The 25,793-nt window shown below is 42.6% G+C and overlaps 1 protein-coding gene across 4 annotated transcripts in view; it reads left to right on the forward strand.

Annotated features, from left to right (window-relative positions):
• ARMH3 (armadillo like helical domain containing 3) overlaps positions 1-25,793 on the forward strand; it is a 128,481-nt gene that overhangs the window by 79,256 nt on the left and 23,432 nt on the right. For all 4 annotated transcript variants that reach the window (XM_081192238.1, XM_081192236.1, XM_081192235.1 and 1 more), the window contains one exon: positions 13,604-13,682. In XM_081192238.1, the coding sequence (XP_081048364.1) occupies positions 13,604-13,682 (79 nt within the window). The remainder of the gene's footprint in view (positions 1-13,603; positions 13,683-25,793) is intronic.

Consider the following 25,793-nt stretch of genomic DNA (forward strand, 5'->3'; position numbering starts at 1 on the left):
TAATTATTATCAGGGTTGAAGCTACAGTTGTAGTAAGTAATTATTTTTTTGTGAGCACTGCTGAATTTTGAATATGTTACACATTGGCAATATGCTCCAAGCCAAGGGGATCACTGTTTTGAATTTCTTATTCTTCTGGGATGTTGAGAAGGGGTGTGCATCAGCACAATTTGGAAGTACTTCTCTTGGCAGCATCTAGAATTAAACTGCTAGGATACCAAGAGAAATTGCTAGTCCAACTCCCTGCTGAATCCAAAAGTCCATTGCTTTAGTGAATTTCTAGTGTCTTGCTGGAGCTCATTGTTAATGAGAACTCTGCATGTGCTCTGGAACTATGTGATACTTTGACGTTACTCTGCCCTTTAGATTCATTCCAGAGTAGTACAAAAAAAATGCTTTAAGCTGACTGACCTCCCTAGCATGGAATTGAACAGCAGTATTGGCTACAACATGTGCAAAAGCCAAATTAGTTCCTGGAACCTTTGCCATATATAATTCAACCACATGCCATTATTCAGCCATTATGTTTTCCCAGAAGATTCCTCAAGGAAACATCTTTAACCAGTAATGAAGCTGAGTTCACATTTCCTGGGAAAGGATCACCATCTTCTTCATGAGAAGCACCTCAAGTCACCTGGCTGCTAGTTGTGATTGGCCAGAGACCTCTTGTGAGCATCCTGCCACTCTAGCAGGAAACCTATAGAATCACAGAATTGTAGAGCAGGAAGTTAACCCAAGGGCCATCTTAATTCAACCCCCTGCAATGCAAGAATCTATATTGATATGCCGGGTAGTGACTCAGAACTTGACTTGAGTAGCATTTAATGCCTCTTCTTTTCTTAACACATTTTGGTTATGGTACACTGCCCATCAATAAGCCCCTTTGCTATAACTGGGCATCTGGCAGATTCCCAAGCTATTCAACTGTTTGGATGCCCCTAAAAGGCTGCTTTTCGTGCCTGTTCTTCCATATGTTATTTCAGTCATGTATCTGATGTGAAACACAACCTACTGTGTTCTTAAGAAAAGCTTTTCCTATTTCTTAAACTTTGCTATGAGGAACCCAGGGTCGTAATGGGGCGTGTTGTAAGCCTGGCTCTATTGTTTTCTTTCTGGAAGATGAGTATGAGGTGGTTGAGCCCTTTCAAGGTAGTCTAGTCATTACATGAACCGTTGTGTCAAATACAGAAGGCCAAGCATAGCATATGGAGGAATAAATCTCTGTGCACGTTCTATATTTCACTTTACATTGTGTAAGCTTTGTGATAGGCATTATCTCTGTTGACTAACCTGGCTGCCCCTCTGGAATGTAGAATAAACATTTTAAATGTCACTCATTGCTTGGCATATTTTGAAGCTGGCATGTGATCTGCACAAGCCACAGCAAAAGGAACCCCAGATGCGTCATGCTTTTTTTAAAGGGAAGAAGCATGTAATAAAATGACTAATTAGACTACTAATGAGCGTAAAGAGTAATTAAAATATTTTTGCTTTTTGCCAGCACCAGACTCTGAAGTGTTTTAAGTCTCAGAGGGCTGGAATCTAAACCTATTATGATTTATTTTGAAGCATATGAGCCAATTTACAGTTATTACTGTTGCAGGGGGTGGGTGGGAGTAGGACTCAACATTTGCCAGCAGTGCCTATTATGAAATGACTAGGGAACTGGTGCCTGAAGTTTTGTGGTAATTCTTACACTGTTGAGTCCCATCACATAGTCTAATGCTCATCCCTAGTGACCCATCCCTTCAGTTACCTTCTCCTAGAATGCAGGTTTCGCCAGAACCTTAATTTGCCTTTTACCTTCATCATCACGGTGTAATCGGCCAGAAAGGGACACAAAGAACATAAAAGGTGTTTCTGAGTATGTGTTTTCATTCACTCCCCATATTACGCAGGCTGTAGTGTGTGACGAGCAATGAGTAGGAGTAAGGCAGACCACTGAGCCGGTTTATCACGGTATAAGTTTAGCAAAGCAATTTGAGTAAGGAAACCTTATTACAGAAGAGAGAAAAACATTCTTCCAGCTTAATAACAATTTCAGCCGGGAGATTGTTGAGTCTTTGGGTATATTAACCAATAGGATGAGAGATTATAATGTTTTGTGTTAAAGCTGATACGCGTGAAGCTCACTTTTAAATTGTTTCCCCCAGCAGCTGCCTCCACATAGTGAGTCAGCATCTTCTCTTCATACCACTTCTAACCCATCTTTCATATTTCACTCAGTGAAACATGCATGTAACCACCTGGTGAGATTTCTAGAAAGCAGTGTCTAGGGCAGGGGTAACTGGCCTATGTCCCTTTAGATGTTTTTTGTTCCCTCAGACCCAGCCAGCATGGCCAGTGCAGTTCCAACATTTGGAGGATCATGGGTTAGCCACCCTTGGTTTTAGATACACAGAGAGGCCCATTCTCACCCATCTGTAGCCTGAGGCAAGCATGCCTGTATAAAAGAGAAACTGCCTTAAGGAGAAGCAGCGTTAAATAGTGACAACCATGAAACAATTGCAGATCAATAATGAGATACATAGCTGCCATGTTCTGCTGGTGGTAGCCTACCCAGCATTCTGCCTTAGAGCCATAATTAGCCCTATGTAGCTACCAATATATACCATAGACTCTATGTAGAGTGGGTCTCTCTGTACATTTTTGCCTCAGGACTTTTGTCTCTGGTAGCTGAATGTTGGAAGAGTGTGCATATGTAGCTGTGTCTGAATGTGTCCTTTCATATCAGACGTTTTCTCCAGGTGACGTCTGCAATAACAAATAGCAATGTAGGCACCATGCTATTTCCACCCTTGCTTAAACATGGCATCTTTGCTCCACCGCAGGGCTGTTGGGGCTGGTCGCTGTGTACATGGTAGACCAAACAAAATGGAAAGCTTTTGAAAAAAAGGTGTTGCTTCACATATCCTTTGCCAAGCACAGTATAGAGTTGTGTGTATGAACTCCATAATACATCTGCGTTTATGCTTTTGATAGACAGGTTCACTGCCTTGCTCAATATTTAGGCTAAAGACAGAGTCAAGGGAAACAATGGTACCTCCCATGACAATACTTACCCCCTTGAAAAGTATGGACTTAGCCCTTTGAGTGTGGAAGCAAAAGTCATGTGTTAAGCCACCTTCAAATAATTTATTTAGTATAATTTAAGACCATCGCAACTCATGTTCCATTTCTTTAGTTTTAACACCTTGTCTCACAACAACTGCATTGTTATTTGAATGATTGCCCTACTCATAGCATTTTAAGAGGCATGATTCATAATTATTTCATATGTTTACCTTGGAAATTTATTTGGCAGGTTAGGGGGCTTCTACAGAAATTACAGCTAGCCACTGGGAAATATGGGCAAAGTACATGTAGTAGATGAGCGGTGCAAAGTGGACTTATTTATGTTGTACCCAAAGGCATAGGTAAGGTACCTAACAGGAGCACTGGTGTCTGTGGTTGGTTAGAATAAATCCTCATGGTCTGTTTGCTTACCTTTAAGTCTCCTGGGCTGCATATCTTTAGGCAGAAGGAAGGGTGTCTTGGTGAATGATCCAGAATGCTTGAAATTTTTAACTGACTGGCTAACATGTGAATAATAAAAACAATAGTCTCTGCCTGCCAACCTCTGGCCCAAGTAACACAATACAAAAGGAGAAAGAGATGAGAAAGGAAGAGGAGGCAAGCACACGCCAGTTACTATCTAAGTTTAAGGACTAGCTGTTTAGGGAGAGGATGAGCCCAAATGTTGTTCTCATAGCAGGACAGGTAGAAAAGCCCTTCCTCTCATCTCTCTCTTTGCTGTGGCCTGATAGAATGGTTGCTGCCATGTGGTGGTTGAGGAATAAGCCTGATGGAGTTGGTCTTCCAACAGAGTTGATAGAGTGGCCCTACTTCCCAGAGTTCCCTCTGAATTAATCAGCCATTAGCTTCACTAACAACTGCTTTGTAAACGAATTCCTTTTTGATGTTTATGGATGTTTAAAGAATCTATGTCCCAATCAGGCACTGTTATTGTCCAATGTGAACTCATTATGGCTCATTGGGTACAGAGGCGTTTTATTTCCATAGGAAAGCTCTTTCCGACATGTGACAGATATGCTGTGTGAAAGGTTGCTGTGAATACCTGCTTTATATGCCTTGTGACTGGTAAATGGTCACACTGAAGTGGTTAATCGTTGGACCTCTGCTATCTACTCTGGCAGAAGTCAAAGAGCAGTGATTTAAGAGGGGTGGGGGATGAGAACTCGGATACCTCACTCATCTTAAATCTACAGCCATGCGTTGCAGCAGAAAATTAGCTTATTCTTCAAGCCACAGAGATAGACTGAATTGCTTAATAACCAGAAAGTGATGAGAGATAGAAAATTGAGTGCCGGGGAAGGAATCAGAAGCATTCAGTGTGTTCCCTTTTGCAAGCAAACGGAGCCAGATGAAAACAGAGAGGCTGAAAAGCTGCTGAAGGTTCAGCCTACACAAGCAGGCTCTCTTCTGTACTTTCCCCCCTGCTTCTTTAAAATGGGATGTGAGGCTCCCTCAACACAGAATCCATCTACCGCACAAAGAATACATCCCCACTTGACAGGAATGAACAGGTGTAACAGGCTGCTTTCTCCTACCATCTGACAACATTGCTGACTCAAATATTTTTCTGTACCCTTAAAAAGAATCTGCTTATACTGTCTGATGAAACTATCCCTTTGTTTTGCTTTCCCCCCTGCCGTTTATTTTTGTGGCTATTGGATCCCTCCTTTTAAAGCGTAAACTCACTGGTTTATTTTTATGCTCATTACTGAGGAGGAAAACAACCCTGACACTTTGCACAGAGGAACAGCAGCCTTATCATTAAAGCTGGGTCAGGAGGAAAGTCCTAGCTGCAGCAAGAGCTTCCTCTTTGGCTGCTTCTTGAACGGTTTACTTGACTTGAATTCACAATGGCAGAAGCCATGGGAGCTGGTTCAGAATGTCAGCAACCTCTCTGCTCAGGGTTGCCCATTACAGCACTATTAGGCCATTGTTTAAAGATTATAGATTGGGTTTTGTGTGTCAGCTGGCATATGGTGGGATGTTCTGTTACCATATGCCCTGGTTGACATGCCTGTGTGCACTTTTCAGACATGGACCCTTAACATTTGGAGAGGAATTTTGAATGTTGTGTTAATGCTGGTGTTCAAATGCTACTGAAATCTGATGTCCTTTTTAAAGAGAATTGAAGAGGCCTGAGACGATTGTATTCCAGAGGAGAGCAGTGAATTTTATCAAGAAGAAATTAATGAAACAATTTATTTAAAGCACTTAATCCTAACCAGAATTTATGGTGCTAATAAATGCTCAGAACTGTTCATTATTCCGGCAACTATAGGTAAAAGCAGGAGCTAAGCAGAAAAGCAAACATGTACTGTAAAATATCCCAATTCTCTAGTAAGAATATGGAAAGGGGGTGGGGGAGAGGAAGTTGGGCACAAATAGATGGTTTTAAAGTGATTATTTTTGCAAATGCTAGGAAGTTGGGCACAATTAGAGGGTTAAAAATTGATGTAAATGCTAGGGGTTTCTGGGATGAGATGGGTAGAGAAGAGAGCAGGTTTCCAGGGGGTGCAAATAAGTGAGGATAGCAGAGCAGAGGAAGAGGTGCTTTTCTTGGGGCAGGGGCACAGTGTGTCATGAGGGAAGGTATGTGAATAATGCAGTGGTTTGGCAAAGAGTTAAGAGCTGAAGAGTTTATGCCTTAGGTGTCAGAAAAACTAGGTTAGAAACAGAACAAAATTCGAGGGGGTGTGGAAATAGAGAGGTGATAACTTTTGTTGGCTTATGGACCAACTAAGTAAAGAGGAAGGAATTAGTGGAACTTGTTACCTTTCATTATCTGCATAGCTGACTGGTGGTGAAGTGGAGGCAATTGGGCTCCAGTAATGAAAAGGGAGGGACGCAGGTGGGTTGAACCACAGAGCCTAGGACTTGCCGATCATAAGGTCGGCGGTTTGAATCCCTGCGACGGGGTGAGCTCCCGTTGCTCGGTCCCAGCTCCTGCCAACCTAGCAGTTCAAAAGCACATCAAAGTGCAAGTAGATAAATAGGAACTGCTAAATAGGAAGGTAAACGGCGTTTCCGTGCACTTCTCTGGTTCGCCAGAAGCAGCTTAGTCATGCTGGCCACATGACCCGGAAGCTGTATGCCGGCTCCCTCAGCCTATAGAGCGAGATGAGCGCCGCAACCCCAGAGTCGGCCACGACTGGACCTAATGGTCAGGGATCCCTTTACCTTTACCTTTAATGAAAAGGGAGATGGAGGAGGATGAGAATGCAAGATTTCTCATGCCATCAGACATCTTTGGGAGAAAGAACCCCAAAAATCTGGAGCCACTAACTCTGGCTTTTTTGCCCAGGTTTAATAAAACAACAACAGCAACAAAGAATAGATTCCTGTTACTTGATGGTTCATTTAAAGCATTATTGGGATGTTAAAAGTTTTAAAAGGTGCACACAGTTCGAGCACTCCCACTTTGCTCCTGCCACAGTGGATCAGGGAAACAGCAATTGACTTAGCGTTGCATCTGAATCAGTTCTCATGGTTTGCTTCCCTCCCTATAAACCATGATCCGAAGCCAACATTTCTTTTGTGGGAGAAACAAGCCACAAGCATGGAACTTTTGCCCAGTGTGATTAAACAAACCATACCTCTTGGCTCAGCATTATGTCTGAATGCATCTTCTATGCACTGAAGGAGACATAAACCTGGCTTTCCCCTTAACCTTGGCTTGAAGATTGCTTGCCTTTCTAATCAAAAGCTTTCTGCCAAACAGGTGTGTTCTTTTGCAGATGAAAAGTCTGCCTTTGTCTCTTAGCAGGCTGACTTTCAGTTTGTGCTAAAGCAAATTCATTAATGTTGAAGAATTTCAGTCAATTTTTGTTGCCACTTCAGCGATGAAATATGCGCTAGTCAAAGGAGCCTTAGCACAAGGTTGTTTCCTGCCCAGTTCTGGGCAAGAAAATTACTTTGACGTTCATTTGCCATGGAAAATAGTGTCTGTCTCAAACAGCTCTGAGTTTAAGGCAAATCAATATCCTGTTTGTGGCTAATCTATAAATTAGGAGACCTGTCCAGAGTATTCTGGATCCATAGCAGAGACCTGAATTACGACAGTTTTGCTCTCGAGTAGTTAATTCTTAGATAATTTGCCTCACAGTTGCATTATTAATCTGAAAAAGAAATGTAGAATAGCATGGAATAGATGCATATTTAAAGCACAGTGCTGTTTAAAACAGGGCTTTTGTGTTTATACTAATGTGCAGTTCAGAGACTTTATGAGAAGTTAGAAGTTGGGGTGCTGTGAATAAAGCACATTGCTAAGGGAAGAGCCAATTGAACCCAGCTTCAGATGTGAACCAGGGGATTAGTACAGATTTAAAAATATTTTTTGCTGGCTTTGCTTTATTCTGTTTTGCTCACCTACTTCTGGAATTGAAACAGTGAGGAGGATGCATTTGAAGAGAGTTAAGTCACAGTTGCCTTGATTATAGCCTATATCAGATTTGTATAAGCATGGTAACAATAAACTTATCCAATTGAGTTAATTGCTCAGAGGCAAATTATCTCATAGCAATGTAAAGGTAAAGGTAAAGGTACCCCTGCCCGAACAGGCCAGTCTTGATAGACTCTGGGGTTTGTGCGCCCATCTCACTCTATAGGCCGGGGGCCAGCGCTGTCCGGAGACACTTCCGGGTCACGTGGCCAGCGTGACAAAGCTGCATCTGGCGAGCCAGCGCAGCACACGGAACGCCGTTTACCTTCCCGCTGGTGAGCGGTACCTATTTATCTACTTGCACCCGGGGGTGCTTTCGAACTGCTAGGTTGGCAGGCGCTGGGACCGAGTAGCGGGAGCGCACCCCACCGCGGGGATTCGAACCGCCGACCTTTCGATCGGCAAGCCCTAGGCGCTGAGGCTTTTACCCACAGCGCCACCCGTGTCCCTCATAGCAATGTACTCCAGGGCAAATTTCTTACTTGAACAAGTACCCATATTTAAACTTTTAGAGCACAGGAGCACAGAACGCTGTTTATACAGCGGCAGTTCATTTGTCCCTTTAGCTCAGTGTTGCCTACCTTGACTGGCAGCAGCTCTCCAGAATTTCATGTGTCTCTCCCAGCCCACCTGGAGATGTCAGGTTGAACTTGGATCGTTTGGTATGTATCACATGTACTCTTTTCACTGAGCTATGATTCTCCCCACAATTTGATATGATGAGTCAGGGTAGTACGCATCATGTTCAAGAGGAAACTAGTGCTCTCATAAAATCTATTTGTTGTTTGCATGAAGCAACAGTAGTGGTAATGTTAGGCCTGCTGACTCTACCTGTATTACCACCAGTATCTGGAGGAAGTTGTAAGCAAATACACTAAAGGAGTTCTATGGACATAACCAGGGTTGGGTGTCCTCTGTCTTTTGGGTGAAACAGTTTAAGTATATGAATGCTCACTAGGAAAAGAGTAATGGCCAAGCTACACATTATGTAATATCCACACTCACATTATGTATTCTCTCTTCACCCACACCAGTGCTTTTTTCCAAATAAACTTGCCAGCTCAGGTGGCTATTTGCCTTTTAGAGCTTAAAATATGTATATATAATTAAAATCTTATAGCAGAACAAAGCTGTATCAGAAATAAAACTAGTGTGCAAAACAAAAACAATTTAAAATTGACTCTTAAAGAGTTTTTTTTAAAAAGCTTGTGTAAACAGGTAAGTTTTTAAGAAGCATTTAAAAGCTCATTAATTGCATATCATTCCAGAGGGAGATGGTGAATGTTATCACTACAAGGCCTGTAGTAATCTGGTAGTTGCGGAACCACCGGCAGGGTCTCATTGGAAAATCTAAAAAATTGCCCTGGTCTGTACTGGAGGTCATGGTCTTCCAGCTATTACTTAAAAATATGTTTTTCAATTGACAATACATATGAGTAGTTCATCAAGCATCACTCTCCTGGCTCCCACTCTCAGACAAAGTACTCGGACTCTCAACTTGAGAATTCCCAAAGGCTTTATTCCAAAAGTCATCACATAGTTTAAACATAGATTAAGATACAGGCTACAGAATTGGTAATTCAGAAATAAAAGTGTAAGATACATGGTTGGCAGAAGCTAACACATTGTCACAACAGCTGACATGTCCACTTTGCTCCTGCTTTGCAGAGCGGGGTGGTCACAGTCAGTCTCATGATTCATGTCCCAAACAATGGGACTGGACAAGCAAGTGGGCACTCCTGTATGTAGGCTGGATCTGCTTGCCAGCACATTGAACAGCACATCTTTGGAGATGGGGCCAGCTCACTATTTGATTCAGGCTCATTTACCTCCCTGGTTGCCAGGGCAATCTCAATCTCCAGAGGCAGGTTGACAGCTGGGATGTCCAGCAGCATCTGGGCAGACTATCTGGACCCCTCCTCTTATTTCCCGCTCTCTCTGATAGATCCTGCCAGGACCATCCCTCCTTGTTTGTTGCTATGGGGCTTTTGACAGTCACTTTTGATTGCTTTTATCAATTTGTTTTTATTGATTTATTCTATGCTCTGACTCTATAGCTGCCCATAAGGTAAATTTACTTGGATATTTTATTCTCCGTTTTCCCCTTTTCATCCTTCTGTCATATTCATCTCATTTCACATGTTTGGTACTCCTTGTCAGTTATGCATGGCTGTCGTTAATAAGGTGGTACTATAAGGGAAGACTGAAATCTTTGCAAAATTGCTGCTGAGCTCTCCACACCTAAAATACTGGATGAAATCCAGTATAGCGCTAAGTGAACAAGGATTGCTGCTTGTGCAGCGGAACATTCCCCCTTCCCTCATGTGCCCCTTAAATCTGTTCTAGGGGTTGCCCATGCAGATTTGCCGTGGGTGTCCATGGGGGGCGGGAAGGGGAGAAGGTCTCATTGTGCAGGTGGAAATCCTTGTGCTGACAGGGTGGTTTGTTGAATACCACCCAATATTTTGAGAACACTTGAAGGGTCAGCTCAAACTTTCTCACAAAGAAGAGGGGCCCCTGAAAATGATGACTTCACCCTAGTCTTTCACTCTGGAGTTTATGGACAGGCACCAAAGTCTGATGGAACTTCCTCTGGATGTCTACAATTGTCTTGCATTGAGCGGTCACTCAGCTGCTCTCCACACACCCAGTTCCAGGCTTCAGAAGGCTTGGTGAGTTTCCCAGGGGATCTAAAAGATGGCAGATGGGAATCCCTCCATTCATAGTTCATTCTGTGGCCTCTTCACAGTTCTCCTTTTCTAGCTACTTGGAAGAGTGCTTTATAGCAAGCTCTCTTGCTCAGAAGTTCTGCAGAATAGGACTATGTAGGAAGGCTGGATCTGACTAAATTAAAGTGCAGCCATGTGTTATCTGTTTATGAAGGAATCCCTCCCTGCACCTCATGAATACCATATGCTCCTTCTTACCATAGGAGGGCAGGGATTAAAGGTCATGCTGCATGTAGCTTGGAGTGAATCAATAACTTTTATAAGTGCTAAGCCACACCAAAACTAATTATTTTTGTGGTCCAGAAAATACATTAGTGCTGCATTATGATGCTGGCATAGGCAAGTGGAATCCATCAAAGTCACTGGTCTCAGTTGGTGGGGGAGAGCAGCTTGCTTTGAGAAGAAGCTGCTCCTCCTGTTGCAAGCAGTGTTTAGGGGAGTGCTGAAGGGAAAGTGGAGGAGCGATCCCTGCTTCCTTCCCATAATACGTCTTGATAGAAATGTTCTAGCTACATACTACTCGCCCCACTTCCAAGAGAGAAAAATTGGACTTACTGTGAAGTTTTATTGGTTTACCTCACACGACCCAAGTCCTAGGGTGTGTGAGTGTGTTATGAATGCAATATTTATAGAGGATATCACCTAGGTTGGGGACTCCTGGGGACTTCTAGCTACTCTTGTTCTCTTTGGATTGATAATATTGTTATTTAATATTAATGTCCCCCCCCCTTGAATTCAATGTTTAAGTTTAGATATATCTATATTGAGAAGGATGTGTGTGTTTTGCTCCTTTGTTACTTGTTTGTAGCAGTAGGTAAAGCGTCTCCTTAAAGAAGCTTTATTCCTACCCTGGCACTAATCTCCTTGATAAAGCATAGTGGGCTGAGAGCCAGTTCCTTCTCATTGGATGAATACAGCTGTCTTTTTACAAAGGGTTTTGCTTGTCCCCCTTTGCTCATTATGGGACACTGTATTCTGTACAATGATTATATAAAAGCAAAATTATCAAAATAAAGAATTTTAGCGTGCTTATGTGAATGTTCTCTAGTAGTTGGAATAAGGAATGGATTCTAAGGGTTTTGTGTGCAAGAGGTTTGGAGAGAGAACTTAGTTCCAAGAACTAAGAGACGTTTTAGGTTAGGAAAACAAGTGCAGCTTTTGTAGGCAATCGTTTGGATCGTTTCTTCATCTCCTTAGTGTTCATGTAATGTATTGACCTCTGCTATGTCTATGAAAGCAATTTACATTTAGAAGAGCTGTTATCACACTTACCATAAAGAAATCAGTATTTTTATTCGTAGAACCGGGAGACTTTTAACAACCTGAAACAAAACTGAAGTTCATGCTTTATCTCCATTTGCCTTTGTTTTGTTTTATTTTGTGTTGGTCGCAAATTGCATTTGTACGTTGTGTGACTTAATTTTATTTGCACTTTTATATATCACCATGCAATCTGTTGATGGAGGGTGGTTTAGAAATATTCTCAATATATAAAAATACATTTTGATTGTCTTAACTCCTAAGACTCTAATAGCCTTGTACGGGGATTCAACATTGTACTGAGGAGTAAGTGGAAGTTATTTGAAATATCATATTGTTCTTGTCAGCATCTCCAATCAGCTGTGACTTGTTTATTATGCACTTTGCAGATAAGGTTGCTTACATGCTGTCCACCTTTGATGCTATAGTTGGGTCAGAAGTGTCATTAGTATCATATTTTGCCGTTGACTATCTGTTTCGGTTAATATCACATTAGGCCACAGAGAGCATACTTAAGAAGCTGCATGCAACTGTATACACAATGTACCATAGACTGCCCCGGCTGATAAAATTTGCTAGGGAAGAACTCAACTTAAAACTGTCTCCTCTAATATACAGTATTGTCTTAGTGCTGGAGATTTTCTGGTAATATGACTGACAAATGCTCCCAAAATAGTGGTGCTATGGGATAGTCATAGGTGGCTCATCTGGTATGGTGCAGCTTCTACATTAGTTTCTCAGCAAATGGATTACTTTTGCTTACCAAGAAGTCAATACGATGTGAATTTGGCAGTCCTGCTGGCATGCTTGCACTGCACTGACTTCCCTGCCACATCTCCCATCTCCTAGTAAGTAATAGCATCACAACTGCTGGGAAACTAGCATAGCAGCTCTGTTACCCTGGCAGCTGAGACCACATAACACCAGTCATGAAAGACCTACATTGGCTCCCAGTATGTTTCTGAGCACAATTCGAAGTGTGGGTGCTGACCTTTAAAGCCCCAAAAGACCTCGGTCCAGTATACCTGAAGGAGCATCTCCTCCCCCATCGTTCAGCCTGGACACTGAGGTTCAGCTCCGAAGGCCTTCTAGCAGTTCCCTCACTGCAAGAAGTGAGGTTTCAGGGAACCAGGCAGAGGGCCTTTTCAGTGGTGGCACCCGCCCTGTGGAATGCCCTCCCACCAGATGTCAAGGAAATAAACAACTATCTGACTTTTAGAAGACATCTGAAGGCAGACCTGTTTAGGGAAGTTTTTAATGTTGGAAGTTTTATTCTGTTTAATATTCTGTTGGAAGCCGCCCAGAGTGGCTGGGGTAATAATAATAATAATAATAATAATAATAATAATAATAATAATAATAATATCTATCTCTGAGGACAGCATAATTGAAGTCTGAGAACCATTGTGGCAATTTCTGGATTTGAGTACTACCTGAGACTACTCAGCACTGAAAGGCTGAATGATTCCAACAGGCAAGAAGTATCATACATGCAGACAGGCCCAATGCCAGCATTGTTTTGCAACTTTGAAAATGAGCAACCCATGTCTACATTCAGCTCTTGTGTAGCAAAACATAAGCTGCTTCACGTTTAGGGTGACTGTGAACACTGGAGCCATCAAAGGAAGGGAAATTTCTGATTGATACCTAGAACCTCATCTCCTCAGCTGCATTGTTTGTTAGATCATAATTACTGAGAACCTTTTTTTTCCTCTCTGAAAAAATATATATAATCTGTTTGAAACAGAAATATCCAGATGACTGAACAGACCAGGACTATATGCATGGATATATTATTCTAGAATCTGTTTCAGGCAAACTCAAGAGGAGGGCTTCAAGGACCAGTTTAGTATGGTGACAAAAAAGAAATCCTAGGTAACTTAGTAACCACCAGATGCTCCTAATTTTTATTGGTTTTCCATGTAGAACTGATATGTGTAAATATATCCCTTTGAGCTGTTGATTTTAAACTTTGTCAGCTGAAATGACACCACAGCTATGCAATACAATAGAAGAAAAGGCTTCTTTGCAACACGTAATGGAGAATATTTTCACTCTCCGACCTTCATACATGAATGTAAAATTTCTCTCTCTCTTTCAGAGCCATTATCAACCATTTCAATCCAAAGATAGAGTCTTACGCAGCTGTGAATCACATCTCACAGCTTTCAGAAGAACAGGTAAGTTACATGCATCTTTTTAATTCTGTTATTTCTTATGGTGCAGTGTTCAGAAGAGTTCACCCTACTCTGTCCCGGCTGACTGCATTGGAAGCCTTACATTATCCCGAGCTAGGGTTTAGCAAGCTCTCAAAATAGCAGCCCATGAGCAATAAATGGGGCATGTGCCGCCACATGGTTAAAGTCTAGGAAGGCAGAGCTGTGGCCCAGGAAGAAAGACTTTTTCCAAGACTACCCTGAATTGAAAGAGAATGCCCAGCAGGGTCAAGGTGGTTTCTCATTTGCAAATGTGTGCTTGATAAGTGATGACTCTGGAAATGCACAGTGAGATCTTGGCAAACATTTGGAATGCAACTTAATTTGGGGGAGTGCTAGGATTATGTGAACATACGCAATAGTTGATGCTGACTTTTCAGTGTAATGGAATTCACTAAGCCATGAATAGCTATTTTAAGTACATTTCTAAATGAGGAGATTTTTCATAGAGCAATTACAGTTATATTTTATTTTATCATAATTCAACCTGATTCCTCTACTTCCTTGCCTGTCAGAGCTGTGTAAATGGGCCTTCCTGAAGTTAAATAGCTTCAGGGAGGAAAAGGTTGACCTTCTTGTCCATTTCATTAAAACACACACACAGAGAACTGGGGCTTAGGAATTTTGAAGCTTGGCAGTAGCTAGTCATACACTCGGTCCACCCTTCTTTCCCTTCAGTTACAATTTATTATGTTGATGCATTGCAAGATAACCTGAAGGTATGGGTTAATGATGCAGCATCCCTGTTCTTGTTGGCTTTCCTTTGTACAGTTCCTCTGCAGAAAGAGTACTGCCAAGCTCCAGACAATCTATTCAACTTAATTTTCTTGCCAGGAGTTGCTGTACCCGTTACTATGTTCTATGATGTTGTATTTTACAGATTCTCATTCATCTGTTCACTGTTGATTATATCAGCCTATGCTTTTTTTACTTCTTTTTTTAAACCCTTCCAGCACGTGCAGTAATTGAAAATGGGGCCCTGGATGTGGGAGGCTTCGCAACCATGCTTGGCTTAGTCTGCTAGTTTTAAGAAAGGGAAGCAGCTTCTCCCTGTCAGTGCAGTGGAGCATTCATCCCCCAGCAGTTCAGGGAGGTCATGCTGAATTCTTTCTTCACCACACGCCTGTGCTTTAAATAAAACCACCAGCAGCAGCAGGCGGCAGGTAATGAAATCAGCTCTGATGCACAGAGCAGTTTGAGGAGAGATTATTAGGAAGCAGGGAAGTGGTTTGATTTCTTCTTTCAAATGGAAGCATTACCCCAAAGTGGCAGAAAGATCAAAATAGAGAGGAGTTAATTAAAAAGAGGTGGGACCTCCGGATGGCATCCAAAGGAGGAAGGTCTAGGCTAGGGCCATGCTAAATGGTAGCCACTTCAATTTTGTGCATGGAGGTAAAGCTTTGGAGAAGGGGTGGAATGTTCAGTGAACACTCAAATTTTGTTTACCTTCCTATCTCCTCGCTGCTATTCACTGCCTGGTTTTTTAAACTGGAACATCTTCCTGGGACTATTGAACCTAGCCAATCACAGATCAGCTAGTGACAGTAATGATTTCACTGAGGACAAATGAAGCCAGTATATTTGTTTATATTTCTTAAATTTGTATACCTCCCCCATCATCTGTAGTCCTCAGGTCAGTTTACAACATAAAAATACAAGGCCAAAAAAAACCTCAAGAACATAAACAAATCAATAACCACCCACACCTCCTTCCAGCCACTTGCTTTGCCCTCACCATGAACCGTGATATCAGAGATTAGGGATAGGAGGGATCTTGCACCTGTTGTCAAGGCAACCAGGCTTGGCTATCTTGGTCATTGCTACATTGGACTGGGGTGGATTCATAGGTTAATAGCCTTTGCTGTCACTGTCCCCACACAATAGGTGAACATTTGAGCCCCCTTTCTTTGACCCTTCAAAAAAATAATAATGAAGGAAGGGTCTGCATTTTGTAGGTGCTTGAAAGGTTTTGAGAAACAACTCTCTTTGATTCAGCATTAATCTATATGTCCATCCTAAGAGGGCCTTAGATCTGCTTCTGCAGTGAGAATCATGGAATCATTCTGGATATGGGACTCGGCTCTATTTTTGATTTTTTTTTAAAGCTAAATATTTCTGAATGCTTCTGCTTTTAACCAATCTGATAATGAGCTAAAATATATATTCCAGTGTTTTGAACAAATAGCTTGACTAGATAGTACACACAGACTGTTAATTTGGAACATCATATTAAATACATTGGCTAAAGCAGGGTGAGGGTGAGAAAGCGCAATATTTTTTGGCAGTAGTGTGCTGTGAGCACTGAATATGCTTTTTTGAAAGGTCATCTGTTAAAATCTGATAAGAAACCCAATTTTGTAACTTACAAATAATTAAGTAAATTGCATGATTATTCATAGGTTATATCAGTGCTTTTTTGTACTATCAAGCATATAACTAACAGCATTGTAGTAGCTAGAAGTTACATCTGTTGAAAGGTCTGGCTATCAAGTTTTCAAAACTAGGGAATGTCATTGTGATCAAGTCTACCCACCCTCTGGCTATGCAGGCAACTCCACAAAGCAGTTGTTGCATCCAGGCATTGTGATTTAGTTAACATGCTTCTCAGTTTGTGTCCACATACGGGCTTTCCCAATTTTATAATACGTGGAGAACTTCTTATTGTTCACTGTGCATTTGCCTCTCAATACTTGCTCTTTTTTTGTCCCTCCATTTTATTTTCTACTCTACTGGATGTGGATGTGGGGAGGATAATTAAGTTTAACCCTCAGAGTGTGTGGGTTACTCTGCTGGTCACTCCCCCAAATAGATGAACCAGAACAAGCCATATTGTGGAAACCTTCAAGCGACTGCTGCAAATTTTGCTGCACAGTCAGGGCAGATGTATTCAGCCAGTTCTGTCTTTGTGCCCCGTTTTTTTCAAGCAGCTGTAGCAAAACTACTATATCATGCTGTCATTCCACATTGTCATTCCGCATTGTCATTCCGCATTGTCATGCATTTCCTATCTAGTTCTCCTGATTCAAACCTTTAGTAATTTTGCTGGAATTGTCTGTCTGATGACATTTAGCTCTTAGTGATTACAGTTATGATGTAATAAGAGCTCTGTTGCTCAGTAATACTAATTTGTGTAAAGCTATTAGCTAAATTTTCTTCTGCTCCCTCTGCTTTTCATTAGTTTATTTAAAACAAGTTTTTTAAAAGCAAATAAACTTAGGAGTTGCTGTTTGCAAGCTCACATATCCCCACCATGATCCTAAGTGCTCTGCTCTGTTCTCTTTACATCTGGGTATGTACTGAGTCCCCAGCTACAAGTAAATTAATATAGTAGTTGCTTTAAGTGGCTGTTCTTGGTATTTTGAGCAGGGAAGAATATGTTCAAGCTTTTTCAAGCCACTGTTAATTTGTTTCATGGTCAGGTCATATATCCGTAAATGTCTTTGTGCATGTGTATTTAGTACTCGAAAACCGATGCAAGAAAGATCAGAAATGGTCCTCATTGTTAACAGGCTCTTTCATACACACTCACCAAAATACCACCAGAATTTCATAAATGTCCAGCTTTCATTTAAATATGAAGTGTACTCCAGAATTTTAACCTTTGTTTTCTGGGGCTTGAATTCCAAGCTCATGGATGAAATTAGCTTGCTGAAGTGGTGGTTTTCTTACTTCTAGTACACATTGTGCTAGTTTACTGTTCGAGTAGCACACATGAGTTATGTAATACCTTGTGACAGCTTTAGAGCATGCATATGACAACATTTAATTGTGTCCCAAAAATATCCCTGCTTAACTACAAAGAGAGAGAGAGAGAGAGAAGCCTCAGAGCAATTGCTTTAGTGCCTTTTAGTGGCTTCCATTAAATTTAATGTATTGGATGCAATAAAACAAATGTCACTGGAGCAGGATGGAATGGGCAGAAAAGCCACATTGGAGACAGGATTGGCTTGCTATATACCAGGGGCAGTTTATTGTCAAAGAGAGTTGATCCCTCCTTCCCCTGTTTTTTTAGCCATTTCATAAATGCATTTTCTAATTTAGTTATATTTTAATTACATGGAAGAATCAAGGCCTTTCAGGGCAGCAAGTATACTTTGGCAACGATGTATTCTGAGTTTATCAGACTCACATGTGTCTATGTACAGGACTTAGCTTGACAGTTTAGGAAAGATCTTCAAGTGCAACTTCTTCATAGTTCAGAAGCAAAAAATATTTCTTTTTGATAACTAAAGGGGAACACACATTACAGGTTTCTGTCTGAGATAGCCAAGATAAATTAATTTTTTTAATTACTTGAATTAAAATTAATTGAATTCAGTTACTGCAAACAATTAAATTTCCAAAATATCTGTCAGGTTTCCCTGAGTACATATGTGATGGGTGGAATTCAATGTCACGCTCCTCCAAATGTTCCATCTGTGCAAGCATTGCAGCTTGCCAGATGAAGCAATCCCCCCTCTCCTACCGCTGTGTGCTGTTCTTGGATTTTTCCCGCCACTGCCCCTGAGCCACATTCAAGGTACATGCTGAGGGAGGAGAGGGTGTGCAAGCAGAAGTCCTTGCATAGGGCTTCCACTGATGGGACATTAGGTTTACTTTGCCCATTATGATCAGCTCAATGAGAAGATTACAATTTTTGCAAGATCAGGATGGAAGACATTCCTCTGATGGGGTGACACTTGCCACCACATGTGACATGCAGGGTCCAACCAGGTCTTCTGCCTCGTCTCCAAAGGGAGGAGCCATTCTGCCCACCAGTTTGTGGGTGGTCTAGGTGGTGGGTTGAATGGCTCTATGTCGCAGTTTATCTTCTGACTATATGGTGTGTGTGTTTTCCAATTTTTCTAAACTCTTTTTTTATCCAGTTTGGTTGAGTATGTTCCTTCCACTCCATGTTCTCATTCTGTCTCCTGCCATTTCTTTCCAGCCCCTTTCTTTTTCTCGTTCAACCCCATTAAGTGTTTGTTCTCCTTCCTCCACCACCCACCATCCCGGTGTGGTTCCCTGGGGTGTATGTGGGGTTTATTTTAGGAGTGATGCTGAGGAGTCCTGTGATCCTCAGAATGGGTCTTGGAGGGTAGTTAGCAGTGGTTTCTGCTTTTGAGATTTGTCTAGTGACACAGAGCACAACAGTTCCCAGTCATCTCTTCCAAAGGTGGAAATGTTTAAAGTGGTCTTTCTGCCACACCCCTCTCCTTGTTTCCTCACCGCTCCATAGTGAGCTATTCAGCCCTGCTCTCTGGTTCCAGGTATTCCAGCACCTTTAGTTCATCTGGACTGTCTGTGCTCCTTAGCCTTCTTGGCAATTGGTGTGTGGGCATCGTTTGAGAACAGAGCAGCTTCAGGTGCATCTCACCCTTAGACTAGCTTGGCAGGAGCATCATTTTGGATTTCATGCATGTCTGCAGATACTGGCTTCCCACCAGGAAACTAGCTCAGTGGGAAGGCCTGTTGAGGCTACGGCATTAGGTACTAGGTGCATCGTCACAATAAACTGGCTAGGCAAGAATACATTTCCTGTGCTATAGGTGTTTAGTAGTTCACTCTCACAGGAGTATGCTAGTCAGTAATCACACAGTTCAAAGATTGAGTTAACTCTCTGTTAGCAAAAACATGACCGTCACAGACTTGGTTGTGTGTCAGACCTAATGAGCAGAGTAGCTCATTCCCAATGGTCTTCCTCCATGAAAATCAGCAAGACTAAAAGTCCCTGCCTCCTCACCAGGGCTTTCCCCAAGCAATCAAAACCGCACCTGCATGCAGTCAACCTCTCCTCCAAACTTTTCATATCTCTTCTGGTTCTGGGAGACAAGTGGGGAAGGGAGCTTGCTGCAGCAGGAAGAGGAGACACCTGTGACTCTTCATCAGCCTGACTCATTTCTGCCTCTTGGCCTCCTTCATCCTCCTGTCCTGCTTCAACTTCTGCCTCTGATTTTGGACTTCTCTCTGCCACAGACTCTCCCAGCTCACTAAGTCCTGTTCCCTCTTCAGCTTCTAACACCTCCTCTTCTCAGTCTTTTCCTTCTGACTACTGATCGTTGTCCCACCACCACTCCTTGGGCTTTGAGCCTTCTCCAGCTGGTTCCTTCCATCATTCCTCTTTCTCCAGCCAGTTCATGGCAATGACTGTATCCTAGGTATAGATTAAATTTGAATTTAGATGTTTGAATTTAGAAACTATAGGTGGTAAGCTAGGTAAAAGTAAAGGGACCCCTGACCATTAGGTCCAGTCGTGACCAACTCTGGGGTTGCGGCGCTCATCTCACTTTATTGGCCGAGGGAGCCGCGTACAGCTTCCAGGTCATGTGGACAGCATGACTAAGTCGCTTCTGGTGAACCAGAGCAGCGCATGGAAATGCTGTTTACCTTCCCGCCGCAGCAGTACCTATTTATCTACTTGCACTTTGACGTGCTTTTGAACTGCTAGGTTGGCAGGAGCTGGGACCGAGCAACGGGAGCTCACCCCGTCGTGGGGATTTGAACCGCTGACCTTCTGACCGGCAAGCCCTAGGCTCTGTGGTTTAACCCACAGTGCTACCCGCGTCCCTAGGTGGTAAGCTACTAATGCATCAAAGTGAACACAAGAATTTCTGCTTGCACAGTGAAACTTCCCTCTCTCTCCACTTCCTGTGCAAACCCCACACCCTCCCCAAATTTAAGAAGAATGCAGGAGGAGGGGAGGGAAGGTGGGAGAATGTTCCGTTGCACAAGCAATAGTCCTTGCACTGATGCAACAATTGCCTTAGTGCTATGTTGGATTCCACCCTATATTTTTTCCTACCCATTTTTTGTGTGGTTTGCTTGTTACTACTGTATTCCAACTCCTGGCCCGCACATCTTGTATGCTGGGATATTCTTAAACAAATCTTTACCATTTTACTGCTAATTATTTTAAGGGCTGTTGCTTGTTGGTAATCTGGTTATTTCAAATAATTAACTTTGATGTTACTTCAGTTAATTAACTTGAACCAATTAACCTCTTGTTTTATAGATGCTCCTTGTCCCATCCAAGCACTTGGGGTCAGAAAGCACTTTCTGCTACATGGCGGCGGGGCGGGGGGACTAAGGCAGGACTAATCAATAAGGATCTTTTTGCTGCTAAGGATGTTCAGATTCTGTGTTTCTAATGTGCAGTTAAAAGACAGTGGTTGGGATACTAGGGATCCTCTCACACCAGGTGTTTTTTATTGTACAGATATAGAGGTCAAGCGTTAAGACATCCTGCTATGCAGCGCCAAACATCCAGCATGGAATGCCTGTCCTGGTGTCAGAATAGCAAGCTGAGTTTAGTGGTCAACATATTTGTTCCTAGCTGTCCCGTACAATAGGGTGTGCTATCTTAATTCTATCTTAATGAGGATGCAGGCAGAAACATTTTGAGAGACAAGGCTGCTATTTTGAGCAGCATTCAAAGTGCTGTATGATGTGTCTAATTTTAGGTACTCTTTCAGAGATGGCTTTGTTTACTGTTTTGGTATATTGAAACTTGCCACGAGCCTCTGTGATAGGGTAGGTTCAGTGGTAGTAAAACTGCTGCTCCCTAAGCATCAACTCAAGAGTAGCATAGCAGATTATTAACCTATTTTCTATTTATAATCCAAATTCACTGGGTTACAGGCTAGTGCTCAGAGCACACTCATTAGTTCTATTTTTTATTATCTCTGCATTTGCTTGTAGAAAAATGCCTAATAACTTCCATAATTTAATTCCATCAGTTGGAGCAGGGGGTACTTGTGGCTTTCTTAACACCGAGGCTTAATGTGTTGGGACTTGTGAAGCTCACTGAGATTTTTGTGATGGAGGATGTTGTCAAGTTCAAAGTGATGCTGTTGATTAGCCCTGCCATTAACCATCTGCTCCAGTTGGTTAAAGTGCCACTGAAGAACAATCAAAAGAGCCTGCGTTTAAAACAGATTAAATTACAACTTTTTGCATCTGATATTAAAGAAGGAGCTGTCGCTTGTTAGCTTTTGTGAGCATTTGATTATCTGTATTTTCTTACCCCCCCCCCCAGTTTTAACCCTTTCCTGAAACCAAGGGGACAATAAGCACTGACTGCTTTCAGGCATTGACTTCAGTAGCATGACATGCAGGTGCTATGTAAGCTGCCTTCCTGACACTGCCCGCCCTCCCGCTGCTTTCCCCTGGATTATCTGCGCTGTGTAGGTGACATCTATTCCCCATGGTGGCAAACTAGGTCATCTGATTTTTATTTGCTTCCTAGGAGGGGGAAGCAGATCAACCACTGTGTCTCCTGGAGCATCAGAACAAATGCTTGTGAGGCAAAAGGTGCAGTGTCTGTAGGGAGACAACGAATGAACGCTGCTTTGGTGGTTGGTTTGCCTCTCACTTTCAGATGCTGCGAATTCAGTTCAAAGTGTTAGCCGGCAAAGACTGTCAGCCCCTAGATGCCCAAAGGGATGCTTTTCATTCCACATGAAGGGAATCCTGCATATCTCGGCTGAGATGTGTCACTGTTCTGTGTTGTATCTGTCCTGGAGAGCCAGGAGATTGAATAATGCCAAATTAATGGAGAACTAGGTGCAAAAAAGGGCCACTATTTTGTTAAATTGAAATAGCTGTATTGAGTCCCATCAAGGGAAATGGTGGGTATAAATAATGTATAAATAAATAACTATATAGAGAGCAACCAAATTTTTAGTTTAAAGAGAGCAGGGCAAGTCAGAAGGGTGGTATGCAGGTGCCAAACAAATGGACCATTGTACTGACATTCCTCTCTTCTCCTTGAGGTAGAGGAGGATAGTTTTCACCTGCTGTACCTCTTCCTGGTGAAAGGTGAATTCTGGACACTAGGATGGCCCTATTTTCTTAATAGGGTTCAAGATCTTTACAGAGCTTCTTTTTCTTACCATGCTCTCTTCCCTGCCTTTGCTAATTAGAGGCCCATGGTACCCAGACCAAAGTAAGGAAGAAAAAATGCCCTTTGCTAGCCTGTCACTTTAAGATTACCCAGTTTTTCTAGCCCTTGGTTCTCCTCTGGTGGGGAGTCATGTCCTTCCTGCCAATTTCCCAATACACAGGCTGGGGAAAGGCTGCTAGGCTGCTGTCTCCTAGGTGCCATTGCTACCTTGCCTGATTCATCCCCTGGTTAAGAGCCACCTGTTGGGCAGAACCAACGTGGGTCATAGAATAGAATCATAGAGTTGGAAGAGACCACAAGGGCCATCGAGTCCAACCCCCTGCCAAGCAGGAAACACCATCAGAGCACTCCTGACATATGGATGTCAAGCCTCTGCTTAAAGACCTCCAAAGTAGGAGACTCCACCACACTCCTTGGCAGCAAATTCCACTGTCGAACAGCTCTTACTGTCAGGAAGTTCTTCCTAATGTTTAGGTGGAATCTTCTTTCTTGTAGTTTGGATCCATTGCTCCGTGTCCGCTTCTCTGGAGCAGCAGAAAACAACCTTTCTCCCTCCTCTATGTGACATCCTTTTATATATTTGAACATGGCTATCATATCACCCCTTAACCTCCTCTTCTCCAGGCTAAACATGCCCAGCTCCCTTAGCCGTTCCTCATAAGGCATCGTTTCCAGGCCTTTGACCATTTTGGTTGCCCTCCTCTGGACACGTTCCAGTTTGTCAGTGTCCTTCTTGAATTGTGGTGCCCAGAACTGGACACAGTACTCCAGGTGTGGTCTGACCAGAGCAGAATACAGTGGCACTATTACTTCCCTTGATCTAGATGCTATACTCCTATTGATGCAGCCCAGAATTGCATTGGCTTTTTTAGCTGCCGCGTCACACTGTTGGCTCATGTCAAGTTTGTGGTCAACCAAGACTCCTAGATCCTTTTCACATGTACTGCTCTCAAGCCAGGTGTCACCCATCTTGTATTTGTGCCTCTCATTTTTTTTGCCCAAGTGCAATACTTTACATTTCTCCCTGTTAAAATTCATCTTGTTTGTTTTGGCCCAGTTCTCTAATCTGTCAAGGTCGTTTTGAAGTGTGATCCTGTCCTCTGGGGTGTTAGCCACCCCTCCCAGTTTGGTGTCATCTGCAAATTTGATCAGGATGCCCTTGAGTCCATCATCCAAGTCGTTGATAAAGATGTTAAATAAGACCGGGCCCAAGACAGAACCCTGTGGCACCCCACTAGTCACTCTTCTCCAGGATGAAGAGGAACCATTGATGAGCACCCTTTGGGTTCGGTCAGTCAGCCAGTTACAAATCCACTGAGTGGTAGCAGAGTCAAGACCGCATTTTACCAGCTTCTTTACAAGAATATCATGGGGCACCTTGTCAAATGCATTACTGAAATCAAGGTAGGCTATATCCACTGAGTTCCCTTCATCTACCAGGCTTGTAATTCTGTCAAAAAATGAGATCAGGTTAGTCTGACATGACTTATTTTTCAGAAATCCATGCTGACTATTGGTGATCACAGCATTCCTTTCTAGGTGCTCACAGACTGTTTGCTTAATGATCTGCTCCAGAATCTTCCCTGCTATTGATGTCAGACTGACTGGGCGGTAATTATTTGGGTCCTCTCTTTTCCCCTTTTTGAAAATAGGGACAACATTTGCCCTCCTCCAGTCTGCCGGGACTTCGCCTGTTCTCCAGGATTTCTCGAAGATGACTGCCAGTGGTTCTGAGATCACATCTGCCAGTTCTTTTAATACTCTTGGATGCAGTTCATCTGGCCCTGGAGACTTGAATACATCTAAACTAGCCAAATATTCTTGTACTGTCTCCTTAGTTATTCTGGGCTGTGTTTCCTTTGCTGAATCATTTGCTCCAAATTCTTCAGGTCGGGCATTGTTTTCTTTATCGGAGAAGACTGAGGCAAAGAAGGCATTGAGGAGTTCAGCCCTTTCTGTGTCCCCTGTTTGCATTTCACCATCTTCTCCTCTGAGTGACCCCACTGTTTCTTTGTTCTTCCTTTTGCTACGAACATACCCATAAAAGCCTTTTTTGTTGCTTTTAACCTCTCTAGCAAGCCTGAGTTCATTCTGTGCTTTAGCTTTTCTGACTTTGTGTCTACACGTGCTGGCTATTTGTTTGAATTCCTCTTTGGTGGTTTCCCCCCTTTTCCATTTTTTGTACACATCCTTTTTTAATCTTAATTCAGTTAAAAGTTCTTTAGATAGCCACCCTGGCTTCTTTAGGCACCTTCCATGTTTCCGTCTCATTGGTATTGCCTGACGTTGTGCTTTTACTATCTCCCTCTTAACAAACTCCCAGCCATCATGAACTCCCTTTCCTTTTAGTATTGCTGTCCATGGGATCTCACCCAGCACTTCCCTAAGTTTTATGAAGTCGGCTTTCTTAAAGTCAAGAAATTGAGTCCTAGTATGCTTGGCTGCTCCTTTCCGCTGTATAGTAAACTTCAGAAGAGCATGATCACTCGCGCCTAATGATCCTTCCACTTCTACCCCACTAACCAGGTCATCAACATTGGTTAGGACCAGATCTAAAATGGCTGTTCCTCTTGTTGCTTCTCCCACTTTCTGGACAATGAAGTTGTCTGCAAGGCCAGTGAGGAATCTGTTTGACCTTATGCTCTTGGCTGAGTTTGACGCCCAACAAATATCCGGGTAATTGAAGTCCCCCATTACTACTATCTCCCTTCCTTTTGCATGCTTGGCCATCTGTTCCAGGAAGGCATCATCTATGTCCTCCGTTTGGCTTGGGGATCTATAGTAAACTCCCACAATTAGGTCTCTGTTATTCTTCTCTCCCTTAATTTTGACCCAAATGCTCTCACATTGGCTTTGAGGTTCTAAATCTTGGATCTCTTCACAGGTATACACATCCCTGACATATAACGCCACTCCTCCTCCTTTCTTGTCTGGTCTGTTTCTCTGAAATAGATTGTATCCCCCCATTATTACATTCCAATCGTGGGACTTATCCCACCAGGTTTCAGTGATGCCTATTATGTCATATTTAGTTTGCTGTACCAAGAGCTCAAGCTCATCTTGTTTATTTCCCATGCTTTGCGCATTAGTGTACAGACATTGAAGTCCATTAATCATTCCCCCGTGTCTCTTATTTAAGGATTTTTTCCTCCCACCACTAGGTCCGCGTGCTGTTTGCTCCATTTGGTCTATGA

Source organism: Podarcis bocagei (assembly GCF_964188305.1).
Source record: "Podarcis bocagei genome assembly, chromosome: 4".
NCBI classification, from domain to species: domain Eukaryota; kingdom Metazoa; phylum Chordata; class Lepidosauria; order Squamata; family Lacertidae; genus Podarcis; species Podarcis bocagei.